Source organism: Pyxicephalus adspersus, chromosome 4 (assembly GCF_032062135.1).
Source record: "Pyxicephalus adspersus chromosome 4, UCB_Pads_2.0, whole genome shotgun sequence".
Lineage (NCBI taxonomy): Eukaryota > Metazoa > Chordata > Amphibia > Anura > Pyxicephalidae > Pyxicephalus > Pyxicephalus adspersus.
Genome location: NC_092861.1, coordinates 74,972,958 through 74,989,795, shown reverse-complemented (window position 1 = coordinate 74,989,795; position 16,838 = coordinate 74,972,958). Strand labels below are relative to the sequence as shown.

Here is a 16,838-nt window from a genome sequence, read left to right as displayed (position 1 = left end):
GGGATTCTAAGCAGGTATGAAGCATGTTATAGGTTTGACCAGAGTTCAGGGTTAACACAGGAGAGAGTTGTTATAGTTTCAGAAAATGAGAGAGTTAAATAATTGTCTGCACACTATAATGTGCAGCATGCCTACAGACTATTAGAACCATGTATGAGCAATAAGCAGGGTGACTGTGATGAGTTGTGACAGCTGTCTTCTCTGCACTAACACACTCCCCACTTCTGATTGCTCACTGACAGAGACTGTGAACTCTACATATTTGGACACTACACAGAAGGAGAAAATGTTGGTTTGAGGGAATTTTTAGGATTCTGACTAGGCTTCAGGAAAGTGGTTGGAAATTGCAAGATCAATCATAATACATGCTTTTATTGCCATAAATTGATGACCATATCAAGACTCTGCCAAGATGTGAAAATTAATACGCATCTTGGTGGTTCTAATACAACGAGTGATGGAAGAAGGAAGAAACACAGATCTTTTTCTCCTAGTGTTTTGAGGATAGAGCTTTTTGTGAACATTTTTTTTTTTACTTGAAGGACAAAGGACTAAAATAACTGTAGTTGTTATATATATATATATTTTTTTTAAAGAATTCCTGCCAAGGATTGAGCCCCTTTATTACAATTTGCAAATTACTGCCATGGCACACTGGAGACGGAATTTTAGCTTCAGTATTAGGTAGGGATACCTGATGAAGTCGGTATGGGGTATATATTGCATATTAAATGTGTGCATTTTTACACAGTGTACAAATGACCAGAGTGTTTAGCCATGATTGCATGTACAGTAATGATGATTTCATACCTAGTTGATTTACATTTCTTTTAGAGTGCTGAAGATCATTAAAGGACCAATATAAAATGACAGAGTTGCTCCAAAGCAGGAAGAATAACCTCCTGTTTATACAAGCACATAAGTGTAAATGATTAATAACATCAAGTAAATACAATGGAACAATAATCACACTCATTCAGTAGAAGATGTAAACTTCTGTAAGCCCTAAAATGCAAACACATGTAATATCTACACACACACCAACGAGAAATATTTGTGCTGTTGTTACATTGCAAAACACACAGGAGCCTCTTGAACCAACATACCATTATTTAAATCTGACTGCATCCCCACTCGGTGTTTTATCAGTAAAAAATCTGCAATGAAGAATGATAGGTGGGCTCTGAAGGTCTGAAAGTGAATATAAAATGACAATGGAAGCACACACAGCAGAGGGTCTGACATTCAGATATTAAATAACAGAAATTGATTTACTTACCAATGAAAGGCACACTTACTGGTTTGATAAAAGGGACCCAATGATCACCCACCTAGCCAAACACATTTAGGCCTCCTACACATGTACATAATGTAACATTAATAGAGGTAAAAAAAAAGGTCAGTTACTTTCCACACACTGCTGTGTCCCCTTTTATCTAGTATGTATACCTGTGGTGGTTATCAACAACATGTATTTAGACATTTTAGACAATATATATATATATATATATATATATATATATATATATTATACTATATATACACTACAGAAGTATAATATTGTCTTTGGGAATCAGAAATAAAAATTCTCTACTACAGAAAAAAACACTTTAAAAAGTTTTTTTTTGCCTCCCTGGGATTAGTTGTGGGGTTTTGGTTGTGAAGGATGCAGGTTTGAGTTTTTGTTTTTATTTTTATTGTCATTACTCTGGTTTCCACTTGATTTATTTTGTAACTAAAATAAATAGACAAAAACACAGTTGTAAAGAACATATGTAATACCACATAATTTGCATGTATGAACTATTACAGATATTTGCTATATGCTTACAGGAGTTGTCATGATTGTTTAGCATACATCTCTGTAGAGCATAGAGTTTAAGAGACAAGAGTGTTGTTATATGTCTACAATGTGTCTACCTTAAACAAAAAAGGTATATCATTATTATGCAGAAGATTTCTAGTACTACAGTGATTTTCAAGTTAAACTGCAAGAAATTATTTAATTTACAATTAAAATCCTCTTAAATTAAAAGAAAAACATAAAAAAAACACATATTTTTAAATAGGACTTTTTTTTTATCCTAAATGCCTAAATTTTGCAGCTCATAAAATGTATTTTCAGCACTTGTGCCTGTGCATTGCTGCAGTCTCCCACCTGCAATCATATTGTAATAATATCCTTGTGCTAATTTTGCTTGTGGTCATTTGGACACAGTTTGTTTGTGCTACAAATATTACAACCATACAGACTTTGCCAAAAATAAAGTGCAATGAATGAGCAAAGTGGTTTTTCTAGATCTAACTTTAGAAAGCTCAGGGTTAATATACAAAGTAACTTCACTGTTTTAGGTGAGGCCAACTCCTCTAGATGGGCGCAGATATAGTGTGTTTTGGATAGATTTCCTGATGGTTCTTGCTGGTTCTGCCTCTTTATACATAATTACAGCAAAAGCATGACTCTTGCAGATGCATTTTCCAATCCTTTAACCTACTTACGAAATAACCCAATGGCCAAATGTAACCGCAGTTATATACAGGAATGTATTTAGTGGTCTGCAGAAAATGGCTCACCATGTGGGTTTCTAAATAGTAATTCAAATTGCAAGCAACCATACAAAAGCACATAATAATGAGACAGAGGTAACCTATATGTTAAAAAAGAATTTCAATGTCTTGAGAACTCAGTTACCTTAATATAAATCTTATCATTCAAACCAGCCATTGTTCACGTTCCTTTGTGTATTTTGCAGACCATTTTCTGGTAATCTCCAGATAAATGTTAGGTTTATGAGGCAAGTAGTCCTCATACTTCATTTGCGCATTCTTTTTTGGAACTGCTGCTTCAATCTGAGTTCCTTCATGCCATTCATTGAAAGATGTGATGGAAACAATACTTGGTCGCACCAATAATGCTGCATTAAGAGCAGTCTCATAGTATTTCCCATTTATCCTGTTCCTTGTATTTTTAAAATTCCAAGGACGTATGCTAGTGTCTATGTACCCTGGTCCAACACTTGGAATAAATATCAGATTATTAGTATCACAAAACTCTTTTAAACTTGACCAGTGCTGATGTGAGGATCCATATGTAAAACCATTGGTTGCAAAGTATGTATAAAGTCCATCAAAACCACTTCTTTTTATATCGAATTTATGTTTTTCTTCTACGAGCAAAGCAACAAAAATTCCATCATATGGCGTATTCCGAATGCTCTGGGGTCCCGATGGCATAAAGAGATTGGCCCACTTGTCAGGACTTGTTATATAGGAATCATAAATGTAAAACATAGGCACATTTTTACCAGTGTTGGTCTTGTACCTGTAAAATGCCGGGTGGTTTCCATATCTAAAACAGTTAACAAAAAATTAGCAACACAAAGATTATTAACAAATCTCAATGCTATCAAGCTGCCTGTCTTCTGCATGACCTAACCTTGGATCATCATGACTTTGAATCTCACCTGCCCAGACACCAGACTATCTTGAACTTGCTTTGCTTCAGTTATCTGCCCCCAACCCTAGCCTAGTGCTTATGTTCCTTACTGAAATTCCTGCCTGATCTCTAGCTGTTCCTACAACGCAAAAAACCTACAACAGCTAATTGGGTTACCATTTCGGAGGTTGAAACAGAAGGGAAATATTTTTGTCAGTGTGTGTGCCAATCTCAACTATTTGTAGGAATGCATTTTATAAAGATAAGTTGCATAAAAACTGTGCTGAAATAAATAAATAAGCACAAAAAAGTAATGTGAGATACTGGAAAAAAAATACATACTTGTCAACAATATATATTATATTGTCACGTAGATTAACATCATCTCTGTCTTTGTATGGCTCAATATGAAAATTAACCTACAAAAAAAAAAAAAAGAGTAAAACCTTTATTAAATACACAAGTACATTTTCCCTGGAAGCCAAAAGAAACGTGGTTGAAAGAGAAAATGCAGACATTTATTTTCCACAGAGGTCAGTCAAGGTTGAAATTACAGTGTGAGACATATTGGCACGGTCATTAAAATAAACTAGGAACACATATGCATGAGACTACAATGTAAAAGTCATTTAGTACAAGTGTCACATATTCTAATTAATAGGATGGTAAAGCAGAGAACAAGGTTGCTTCTTTAGACCTTACAACACATTAGGACTTTCAAATTAGTCCAGCAGTATTTTCAAAGCAAACTTCTATGTGAAGGCATAACATAACCATTGTTTGAAGTCTGTGAATAAAGCCTGTAGGAACCAATGAAAATAGTGCAAAAATGTGTCCAATCACCAACCAGCCCTATAACTGCTCCAGGCATGCAGTGTCTTTTCAATAGTAAATCATGAAAAAAGTGTTGGTTCCGCTCACAAACAACTGCATGGCGTGCAGCTCATCTCCTACATTTGAACATTATGATAAACTCGCCTGCCTGTTTGGATTCTTTTAATGCTAACAGATTTGTTCCTTGTCTCTTCATTTGCCATAGGTCCTTGGTTGACCACCAAGGATGTAACGTTTGTGCTTTTCCCCAGGGGTTGTATCATCCTGGGACCTAACTATATTCTTGGCATTATACAAGTGCCAGGAAAGGGCAAGGTGTAAATTGCACAGCCCATGTGTTACAAGCTTTGTACACTATTCCAAAACAGGGGAAAGGTTTTAGCAGCTACTGGACTGGCTATATGTTTTTATTGACTGATACAAAATATATAGTAAAAATGTCTCAAAACTGCGCACACATACATCTCATTTACTTACCTTAAGGCCATATTTATGAGCCATGTCCAAAACATGAGGCACCAGATCGTCAGAAGGGATACCATTGTCATCATTCATTTGCGGTGGATACCATGATAAAGAAAGTACACCTGTAATGAATTATAATAAGCACAGGTAAAAATGAAATGAAAAGAGAGAGGTGCCATAAGACTACCAAAACTATTTCTTGACAAAAACGTATTCCACAGGACGAAAAAAAAAAAACAAGAAAAAGAGGGTTTATTTTTGGCAATTAAACAATGAATTAAGTTATTATCATAAACATCAACGTTGGTCGAGCATGGTAGGTATGAACATAGATGAACACAATTATCTCTGCCCCAATGCATTTCACCAATAAGGCTTCATCAGGAAAATGGTAGAGATGTATTGGTTTCTTCTATCGAATGGTATGGAGCTCAAAAATTTTGTTGCAGGTGATGAGAACATAAAGTAATGCTGGCAATGAGTTTTAATTTGGATAGGGTCCCAGGTTTTTTTTAGATAAGCATCTGAGGATGGTAAAGTTAGACTTAGTGAAGGTTCAGAATATTCTCAAAAAGTCCTAGTCTAAATCAAATCAAATAATATATGATTGGGAGAATCGTAGGAGATTGATAAGTAAGCACTAAGTTTGTGGGGTGCAGCGGGGGTTAATGTTGCCGGGGGCCAAACATAGGTAATAGTCAAAGCCGTACTAATAGCCTAAAAAAAATTACATAATGTCTGCATAAAAACTATACATGATAAAAAGAATATTTTTAGAAAACATAGCTGTACTTTCGATTTTACACAATGCAGCCTGGTAAGTGAAGATCAAACAAGGCACATGTACTTATTACTTTAATTGTCACAACTTGGAGACTTTGGATTGATTCAAATATTCAGAATTGTAATCTTTGCTGTGATGATCACAAAACTAACTATAATTTACTTTATGTGTCAATGTTTAACAGAACCAAGTCTGTTTCCAGATTCTTTTGAGACTGTAAGATAATAACATTGATGGGGTTCTGTATCATCTAGTGACAAACCTAAAAAATAGTTCTGACTAATGGACATCATTGTTTGATGTCAGTATCGTTTTCTATTCCTCAACTAACATATGGTTATAAACAAGTACATAAGGAGCAATATACTACATCTACTCTGATAATTTGCTCATAAAACAGGAATACTGGACAGCAATATACTACACAACTAGATGAAAATATTCCAACATGTTTTCAAAAGACTGGTGACAAAAAAGGGCTATATGAAAAACTATATTTTCTGACCAAACAAGCAGGTCAGTAGGCATTTTTTTACATTTTCAAAAATAATGGCAAGAATTAGGCAACAAGACATTATGCTGTCATTATTTAAACAGACTCCTTAGACTTAACCAAACACTAGGTGAATTCGAATAAAAATCCTGAGTGGCCAATCTAAAGAGGTGACATTCACGATATACTGTATGCTATTTTTTAGCTAGATCATCCCTCATGGACCACTGGCCTCTTTTCATTTTAACAAGGCATCACATCTGCAGTAAATTGTACTTTATAATTTCACACAGTTGTAATGCGAGTCCTTACACTGTTCAATTGTCCTGAAAATTTCTCATATTGTTGCAGTCATGGGAAAATCTAGAAACTGCAGGCTGCAATGAGGAAGTATAATGCACAGTTTAAAATGATTTTAATGTCACCCATTTACTTGCAAACCTCTTTATGTGCTATCATTAAGGAGTTTTACAGCCATTCCAATCAAAATTCTTTCCTACTTATAGGATATTAATCACATCGCTTGCACCTTAAATTGTGTAACCAGTCCCCTGACCACCGATAAAAAATAAAACCTGCATTCTTCCACATGCTTATGCAAACTGCTGGGAAATGTTCAGAATTTAAGAGGAGCAGTAAAAAAGTGTTGTATCATCCTGGTATTCTTGGAGGGTATATACCATTATTCAGGTATATGTGTGCCGTAACCGTGTTGTGCTAATAAAAACGTTCAGATTATTTGCCACTAGTTGTCTACAAACAGGACTTAGAAGGCACTCTAGAGCCCAGGTATTTATTACAGTACTATGCAGGACTCCTCAATTACAAATATATTTATAAAGAGCTTTAATGAAACGAAGTAGATAAAAAGATGATATTTATAGGGGTGTTTCACCCAAAAGCAGAAAGACAGTTTTTTGATGCTGGGAAGTTTTAACATCTCTCATGAAGCCTTATGGTAATTCCTCAGTACTTTGAGTTTCTGGTCTGCAGATCATGTCATTGTAGGGGGAGTCCTCAGCTCACTGTTAGGTTTCCATTTTACTTATTTAAGTATCAAACAGGAAATACTAAAAAACAGATGGTTGGGGGTGGAAATACTCAAAATTACCATGTGAACAGGAATAGAGTCAAGGATTAAAGATCTGACTGTTACTGTACAATCCTAAATGTACAGAGTATAACTGAGAATACCAAAGACTGTTGATTCAGGGAATATTAGATTGCTTAGGGGATCCTTATTACCATGCTGAGCAAATTTAGGTTTTTGCTTTCCTCCGGAAATACCGAGTTTAGGGTTCTAAACATAAAAGGCATTTATTTGTTCTTTTTTCCACCCTGATTAGTTAAACTTAATGTACTAGTGTCTATTTCCAATTGAACTTTATAAGAAGCCAGGGCCTAGCTGAGGACAATTGAATATTAACGTCTAGTAATTTTATATATGTGTTTTCCCTTTGCCTTTGGTAAGAGCCAACAAAAAGCTGCAGAACAACACTGTACAGATGAAAGAAAAAAGGAAGGTTACTTTGGATTTTGTGATCTTAAGGCTTTAATAAAGACAATATAATACATTGAAATTATATGAAGATTTTTTTGGCAGCAGAATGCCAAGGTATTGGGATGTCAAAAAAATTATTAAATAATATAAAAAAACTGATACAGGACTGTGAAGGAGCAATGGTCTAAATTTGTTATAAAGTGGAACTAAAGTATAGAATCAAAGGAGAGGTGGGAGAAGAAAAGAGGTTTGACGGCCAAAAGACCAAAAGATTTTTTTAAAACAGTATTCGTGTATTGAAGTATAATAAATGATCTGTTTGATCTCTTTTTTTTCTTCAAATTTTTGAATGTACATATACAGACCGTTAAGCCTGCCCACAATTATTCCCTGAAGAACCTATCTTTGGTTGGAAAATTTAAAGCTTAAATACAGTTTCCCCCCGTTTCATTTGTTTTGTTATGCATTTAGAAATACGTATGTATATTGACTAAATGACTCTGATCCTGTGTAATGGAGGAGAGGGAGTGTAAACAGGAACCAGATAATTATTTGTATGTAATTTTCTTTCACTTATACTTCAATACACAAATACTGTTTTGAAAAAACCTTTTGGCCGTCAAACCTCTTTCTTTCTCCCTTTTATCCTTTGATTCTATACTTTAGCCAATACAAGGGGTGGCCTACATGCACCTAAAATAGTAGAAGCACAGTTTGCTTCAGTGTAAAAGTGGAACTAAAGCAGGTATGGGCAAACTAAATTGCTACAAATTTGTGCCCTGGAAAAAAAAAAAAGTGACCAACAACACTGTTCCCACTGAAATTGAATATTTTCAATTTCATTGTGGCCCCCGAGCCAAAAAGTTATCCCACCCCTGAACTAAAGTGATAAAAAAATTCCAAAAGGGACAAAAAAATACACTCCCTCTCCTCATTGCTCTACTGGGTTCATGATCTTCAGCCAATTTGATAGGCAAGGGGGAATAGCATATCTCCGGTGTATTTGTGCCTTCTGCAATAAACAATCTGCCTGCTCACAGTTCCTCTTTTGTTTTTTAGTTCCACTTTAAGCAGTGCACATGACTAACTAGCAGCTAAATTATAAATATATTATGAAATATTATAAATATATTGTATTACAAAAGCAAATTCTATCATTGTTACTTGAAAATTAGATCCAATTCCGTTTAGGAACCATGCACACAGATATTCAGGTAACTGTAAAGCGTTTGAAAGCTTTGACCTGGAACTGTTAACGTCTAATATGTCAGTTCATTTACAGATGTGGGAATGTTTACATACATACTTTACCAAACCTAAAGCAAACTTTTTGTGATAAGAAACTATTTTAAAAAAATATGCATCTGTTACAGTAGCTATTACCCTGATGTGCTTTACGATTTGAAAATCATTACCTATAGCAGCTGATTGAATTTGCTTCATATGGGCTTCCAAAATAGATGGATCCTTGGAACTGTATGGTCCTAGTTCTGGATAAAAATTAGCTCCAATATCCTCAGGAGGATTGTGTTTTCCAGTGGGGTAATTACCTGCGATTTTGGCATCCCAGTGCTTTAACAGTTCATGATTCCAGTGAATATATTTACCATCAAACTTGGGGTTTCCATACCATGTATAGTAGAAAACATGAAGGTTATAATTAGGAGGTGGTAAGTTTTCCATCTTTACAGGGTCAGGCTTCTGTGAAACAAGCATTTCAGCTTGAGGTCTATGCTCTGACTTAACATTGGGTTTTACAGAAGGTTTCTCTTGATGAACAGTAACTTTCTGAAATTCAGGTAAAAGACCTAATCCAAAGGGGCTTCCAAAAGCAGCTGTTTCAGGCCTCAATGACTTCAGGGCTAGCATAAAACTACAGACAATTAAAATGACAATTCCTAAGGTAATGCAAGTTCTTCTGCGAAATCTTGTCATGATGACATAGCTCCATTAATTTTATGCTGTAAAAAAGAAAACACATTAATAATGATTACACTTAATCAAGTCACCAGCAAAGCACAAGAAATTTCAGTTGTAACATTATTATGGTGAGGTGGTGCTGGTATAGTCTACAAAGGTCCAAACAGAATTTGACTCTTGGCATAAAACACTATAGGTGGTCTTATTGTCAAGCTTCTAGAACACATCACTTGGCTAGTTGAAGGGAAGACACTCTCATTGGAAATCCCTCATAAGTCTGCAAGAATTCCAACTTTATCAAATCATCTGAGAGCATTAAATACTCATTCATTTTGTCTGCTAATCCGGTTTTAGAACTCCCATTTACATACCTGTGGGCCTTCATTGTGGATTGATCTGCTGGTTGATGTCTGCATAGTGACAAAACCAACACTATTTATCAAAGCTCCTCTCGTGAATGAGGTTAGTAGCCACTGACACCAAACATCTCATTCTCACTGTGTAGCAATGTAACAAGGAATTCCTCCTACTGACCATCTTAAGGAGGAAAGCAAACTGACCCCTAGTATAGGAGATATATGTCTACTAACAGAATAAAAAAATTAAAAAAAACTTAGAACAGCTGAAATATTTGAAAATATTTGATATGAATTTATACAAGGGATGTCCAGCTTTAGGGGCCCAAGGCAACTTTTGTATCTACAAATTAAGTGGAGGGCGACATCTGAAACCGATCATTACTAGTAGATATCGCTATCTAAAACAACCCCACCCCCCTCAACACATACCCACTATGGCTGTAAACCCAACATACACTGGTGGTCAGTAGCAGGCTGTAAATATAAAAGCACATGTTAACAAATCATACCCATTCCTGAATTTTGGATTTACTTGGATAAAATCTCAGTGCATGGATAGAACATACATGTATTTTATTGGCAAATTAATTTAACAATTTATTGAACTAACTGGATTCAAACGTCATTGTAATATGTTAAAGATATTCAGGGTTAAAAAATTATCTCTGTAGAGTATACTTTCCACTTCAAGAAAACCAAGGAGATTTAGAATATGATAAAAGGATGAATCCCACTGTTCTGCTACATAAGACAAAAGAATACAGGATAAAGAATTGTTAAACTATTACTGTGTGAGAAGCTTTTGCATTTGCCATCAATGCAATTTTTGACAAAATGTCAGCTGGCAGTAAATTATTGTCAGAAAGGTTACCCGTTTGATGACGCCTATTAGTTTAAAGAGTACAAATAAAGAGATAAGCCATATGATGTACACCTAGGAAGAAATGGGCAATTTTATCTACAGCACAATCACAGTAAGTATAATACTTTCCCAGACAATGCCTGAAATTGTTCATGACTCGTGAAATTGATCTTTGGTGTGATTAACAAAAACAGTTTATTTCTAAAATTACCTTTCAAATTAATGCATTCGGGTGCACGGATCTACATTGTAACCCACTATATATGTAAAACAAGTCGCATATTGCAACATACCATAGCAAATATTTAACTAATCTTCTTGCTCTGTATATACATAATAAAGATGTAATAAAATGGTGTGATTTGGAGTCTTTTTCTCTGACTGCCTTGGTTTGTATGTTGACAAGTGGTGCTTTTGCACAAGCATACTGTATAAATGCAGATAAAGACCAAGGGACATAACCCTGACATGGAAAATTTACAGAAAAGTGAATTAGGTGGATTGGAGATGTGTCCAACTCACCATAATCATTGAAAGGACAGCACTTGATGACGTTGGCAACACCAGTTCCTTCTACCTTTTTTACACTCTATGGCATACTCCATCTAACCTCTCTGCTTTTTGCCTCAGCACTGTAATTCTGTTTACCTGCTTGCCCTTTCTCTCCTCCGTATAGTAGAACTCCACCATCTCCCGGTTCTCTTTTACAATGTTCATTCTCCTACCTCACAGTCAGAGCAAGCACATACAGAGCACATGCAGTAAGTGAACAAGGATATAGTACACACACAGAAACAAAAACAAGTACAGTCAGAACACTCACAACAGACAAAGCATAGACATAAAATGCAGCATACAAAGCATCCGCATTCTAAAACACATACAGGAAATAGGTGCAAGTTGTGGTCTAAACCTTTATACACAAGCCAGATGGCTATTGCACGACATGAAGCATTGTGATTGTCTCAGCATGTGTATATCCTTTCAACTTTCGTTTCAACAATTACACACTCACAAGAACATCTACAGCTCATGCACAGTCTCAGAACACAAACAGACAGAACGCACAAACAGTTACAAAAAATGTAAACCTATTGAATAAATAGGCTGTTGCTTTAAACGCAACCAATTATGCACACAAGATAGAACATTTATCTATCTAACTTAATATTTAAGTATTTCTGTCTCAAAGCCTTACTGTACAACATTTGCAAAACGTGGCAAATTTTAGGCAAAAGTTGTTCTTTTATTAAATATTGAGGAATTAGGCCAAACCATATCTTTATTTACATCCTCTATCCAGCTCAGCATGTTCCTCAATATGATGCTGATGAAGTGCATGTTATGAGTATGTACAGTGCTCAACCAAGAATATTATTTGAGTTGGGTGGGAAGAAATTGTAGGTGGGTGGCAGCCCCTGTATTGTAACCCAACTCTTCAATAATCCAAAAACAGCCGAGTAGTTACTGAAAAGTGCTGGGTGGTGTGCCCAGATAAAAGGGGGAGTAGTTATCATACACTTACTTAGTATAGGAGCGTATACACTGACTTATTTGTATCAGCAGTGTACAAAATGCATGCTCTTAAAGAAACTAATTACAACTATAAAGTACCTTGTATATCAACTGTTTTAAAAAAATAATATTCTGTATTTGAAGCACTTAGTGATCTATTTATGAATGTTTTCACCTTGGCTTTACCCACTTTTAACCAACATTACAATAAAAATGAGCAATGTGTAAATCAGCTTTAACTTATAGTTCATTTCTAATTGAATACAATATAAAAAATGTATCCATTTTAGGTAAAAGTTGGGTGATTGTTGTTTAAGAATTGGTGTAAATTACAATCAGCCATTATTTTTCTATAAATTCTCTTTTTTACTGCCATTTCAAAAAAGGATACACACTTTAATAAAGAATGTTTTAAATGCTGAGTAACTTCCTCTCAACTTCCTTTTTACCTCTTATCCTTTCACTGGCTGATTATGTACGCTTCCATTTCTGACCTGGTTCTGTAATATACAGCTTGCCAGGTTGGTGTTCTAATCCCATCATTGTAAAACCTTCTGAACCACTGACCCAGAATCAATGTACAGCTGAAGGTGTTCAGCTGATTGTCATATAACTTCAGTTACCATTCTTCACAATGGCAGCTTACACAATCTCGAATAAATATTAAAGTTGTTAGCAGCTCCTCCTCATTAGAATATTATGGCTGCCAGTGGTGGAGAATACAAACAGTAAGGCCATCTCTCGCCTTCAATGATCCCAAAACCGGACCACTGCACAAAGATTAATCCGCTGCTTGGTTTAGGGGGTCAGCTGATTTGGATTTCAGTCTCCATCCTGATTTATGAAGAACGTCTGTTTATTACTTTGAAATTATATGTTATGTGTTCAAGCAGCTGTACACATCTTGGCTTTTCACCCGATATAAGCATGACCGTTTCTCGAGTGACTATTATCTGTGGTGTATGTAGCTTAACAATTGATACAAAATACAATACAGAATACAATGAAACGGCATATAAATAGCATGCCAAATGTCACATTTTTGTTTACAATATTTTTTCCATGCAGACATGATAGTATTACAAGACACATTTGGAAATCTTAATAGCTTCAAACATGATGTCAATGATGCAAAGCAATAAAATTTAAATACCGGTGGTTAAAGCATTCTAGGATTATTTAAAGTGTAAGCAGATAAAAATAAACCCATCAAGCTTTGTATTCATTAAAACGCCTAAATGTATTTTTTATTAGCCCCTTAATTACAGTATTATGTTTTATTAGCCTTGAGTATAACCCTACATATAAGCTTGTCAGTGATGCAAAGTATGGCATCACAGATAGCCAAGCACCCAACAACTCCACAAGTTGGTCCTCTCCATAACAATTTCATTGATGGCTTCTTTTAAAGCTGATTTTTGGGCAAACATTAACCTCCTCTCCCACCTGTCTGTAAATGTTGCCAAAAAAAAATCCTAATTGGCCTTTTTACATGATCGGATAATGCTCCAGTCCTAGTGTTACCTCCAGACCCGTCAGTTTTCAGTAACCATCCAGCTGTTTTTGGGTGGTTACCAAAAAGTTGGGTCTTTGTACAGGGGCCACCACCTGCCTACAACTTCTTTCCACTCAGGTTAAAGAGAGAGAATACCGAGTCTCAAATATTTTTTCTTCTTTTGTTTAAAGACAGACTGGTCCTTCTTTAAGTGACTGAATGGTATGGACACTTCCTATTGTCTGTCCAGTGGCAGGCTCCTTCCACGATTTAGATATGGGGTCTGCAGCAGTGACGTCAAAGGGACTGCAGGGACCAATTAGCATTGTAACATCTGTAGCAGCAGATTATAGGTCCCCTGCACCTATTAGGTGAGTATATGTTCACCTTCAAGGTAAGGAAAAAAAAAAGGAAAAAACAAGCCAAATTCTTGCAGGAACCATGACAAAGTACCGCTATTACGTAAATGTTTCTTTATTTTTGGATATAATTGAAACAAGGGTGTATATGGACTGAAAGTCAGGGCTGGCTCACATAAACAGTTGTGAAGTAGCCACTTACAGCTCCACAAACACAGCCATATTGACCTTTGTCAGGACAGTGGGTTAAGTGGACAACCAACTACAAAACAGTCACACCATCACTTAATATAGAAATTTTCCCTTTGTTTTAGTGATGGGTGACCTGGGACAGCAGGAAAAGCATGGCCGGCAGCCTCTATGCTAGGGCAAGGCCGTCTATTCATATCAATGGGATGCCTAATGCACCAAAAGCGGTGAATGATGCTTTTCCTGCCACACATCTCATTGTAAGGAGTATTGGGGCGCTGTTCAGGGTGCATTGCACGGCCGGGCACCATGTGATACAGTAACGTGTAAGGTACCACGGGGCACACGGGACAGGGTCCTCTCCTCCTCATGTGTCACTATCTGTATCTGTCTGTCATGTGCAACCATCTGTAATGTACAATGCTGTGTAATATATTGACGATATATGAATACTGTTTATTGATAATAACCGGCTCCATATGGGGCACAATGCCATGAACAGTCATTGAAGGAAAATTGGACAATACCATAAGCATAAAACTATATAGGGGAGGGAAAAGACAATTTTTACCTGTATAAAGATATAATTTATGTTAGGAAATGTTTTCAATAGGTAGTACTAGCTGTGCTGTACAAACTTTACAAAGTTAACACAATACCAGCTATATAAATGTGTATGGGTATATATATATATATATATATATATAAACTATATAAACACAGAGATACATGCACTATAAATGTTTTTTTTATTTCTACTTATTATTATTAACCTCCTGGTCAGTTACCCCGAGCCTAGTTCGGGGTAAAAAAACATGCTGAAAGCGTTTACCCCGAACTAGGCTCGGGGTAGCTAAAATTGAATTCAACCGTTGCCTACCTGGTGCCGCTGGTCCTCCATCAGATCCAGCCCTCCGGCAGAGTTCTCCAGCGTCGGATGCCCGCCTTCTCCTTCCCTCGGCGCTCTCGTACGTGTCCCTTGGCGATTCCTGATGACGTTGGTGCAATCGTCGGTGCGGGCGGGAGGAGCGGCGGGACATTCAAATATTTTGTATTGGATTCAATACAAAATAGTTGTATTGAGTCAAATACAAAGAAATCTTCATATAATATATAAATTTATTATATATATATATATATATATATATAATACAAGCTACTGTACAGTTATATTACATATTTCCCTATTTTTTTAAACAGATTTTTGTTTTTCTTGAAGTTTAATATTAAATGTAAAAATTTTATTAAATATTGGACATATTTTGGTGAGTTATGCCTAAGAATTATAGCCTCCAATGTAAAAATATAGTACCATACAGTATACAGAATTATTGCATTTTCAGTATTTTTTACTACTTTTTATTTATTTTGCATTCTTGTTTAAGCTGATTTTCTGTTTTTTATTTAATTTTATTATTAAATTATTATTTTTTTTATGAGTGTGTGTTTCAAACTTTAATATATTCAGGATATCTACTACGCCCTTGTTGTTTAGACATATTTTGGTATGTTACAGGCCAACAATATAAAAAAAATTATGAAAAACAGTGTACCGCTTCTGGTACAGAAATCCAGACATCAGTGAAACGCCCAGGAGGGTAATATTAATATTATTATTGCTAGTATCATGTGAATACAGCTGTGTGTTGTTTATAATTGTCTACACACAATGTGGCCATGCACACGTCTGTACACACATCTCTACAATGGGAAGGATATATGACAGCTATGTGACATGGAATTGCTGTACAGGACAATCCCCTCATGGAGCTGCCCGCCTGCTGTACAGACACCCCCAGTCACGTGACGTGCGCCCACCACAAGCACACCGGACCCGGGTACAATATAATACATACAGCCCATAGAGGAGCCGCGGCAGTATCTGAGCCGTGCAGGGCACGTCATATCAGTAAAATACCTGGCTGAGGACACACACTATCCATGAAGAGCGGGCTCCCTCCGTGCAATGCTTGTTATTAGTAGCAGACAGCTGAGCACGCAGAATTCAGACACTTCCGGGATGGGTGACACACAGGCTGAGGAGGAGGAGGGGTGACACGGGATGGGAGGAGGACAGGAGCTCTCATACACACACATAGGAGGAGCTCACATTACACAGGGGAGACAGGTGTACAGAATACAACTTACTATTGTCTCACACCTGTAATAATACCATTACAAGGAGGAAATCCTGAGCATAAACCAGACAATACAATCTGTGGGTAACAAAGCCAGGGTTTCTGTTTTCTTCCAGTGAGCAACCATCATACTTTTAGATTGAGGATTTCTATCCCTAAATCCAGAGAGCCCCCCTGTTATTTACACCCCATATTCCCGCTTGTTACATATCTGATAATTATAGAGGAAGGCTGGGACAGATCTGTGGTGAGAAAACAAGGGATCAGTACCTAGCTGTTCTCTTTGTCTAAACACTGCACAGGACTATTATTATTACTAATAATAAACTGTATTTATATAGCACCAACATATTACACAGCGCTGTACAATAAATATGGACTACATATTATATAAATATACTGCATATAGTTCTGTGATTCATGGTGGTGAGAATGGCACCTCGTGTCTTCAGTGTGCTGGGTGGGCAGTGTCTGTTCTTATTCTCCAT

The 16,838-nt window shown here is 36.3% G+C and overlaps 1 protein-coding gene across 1 annotated transcript; it reads right to left on the bottom strand.

The window, feature by feature from the left end:
• Positions 1–1,707: 1,707 nt before the first annotated feature.
• On the bottom strand, positions 1,708–16,267 carry MANEA (mannosidase endo-alpha). The gene is made up of 5 exons (XM_072408661.1): positions 16,131–16,267; positions 8,929–9,474; positions 4,748–4,857; positions 3,779–3,855; positions 1,708–3,349 (listed from the first exon to the last, which is right to left on the bottom strand). Exons 2-5 carry the CDS (start codon positions 9,446–9,448, stop codon positions 2,713–2,715), a joined length of 1,344 nt encoding a protein of 447 aa, XP_072264762.1. The 5' UTR covers positions 9,449–9,474; positions 16,131–16,267; the 3' UTR covers positions 1,708–2,712.
• Between the last annotated feature and the right edge of the window lie 571 nt (positions 16,268–16,838).

Coding starts and splice junctions, on each gene's coding strand:
- MANEA (XM_072408661.1), bottom strand. CDS start 9,448: ATGACAAGATTTCGCAGAAGAACTTGCATTACCTTAGGAATTGTCATT. Junction 3,856..4,747: donor CTCATAAATATGGCCTTAAG/GTAAGTAAATGA, acceptor TTTTTTTTGTAG/GTTAATTTTCATATTGAGCC. Junction 3,350..3,778: donor ATAATATATATTGTTGACAA/GTATGTATTTTT, acceptor TAACTGTTTTAG/ATATGGAAACCACCCGGCAT.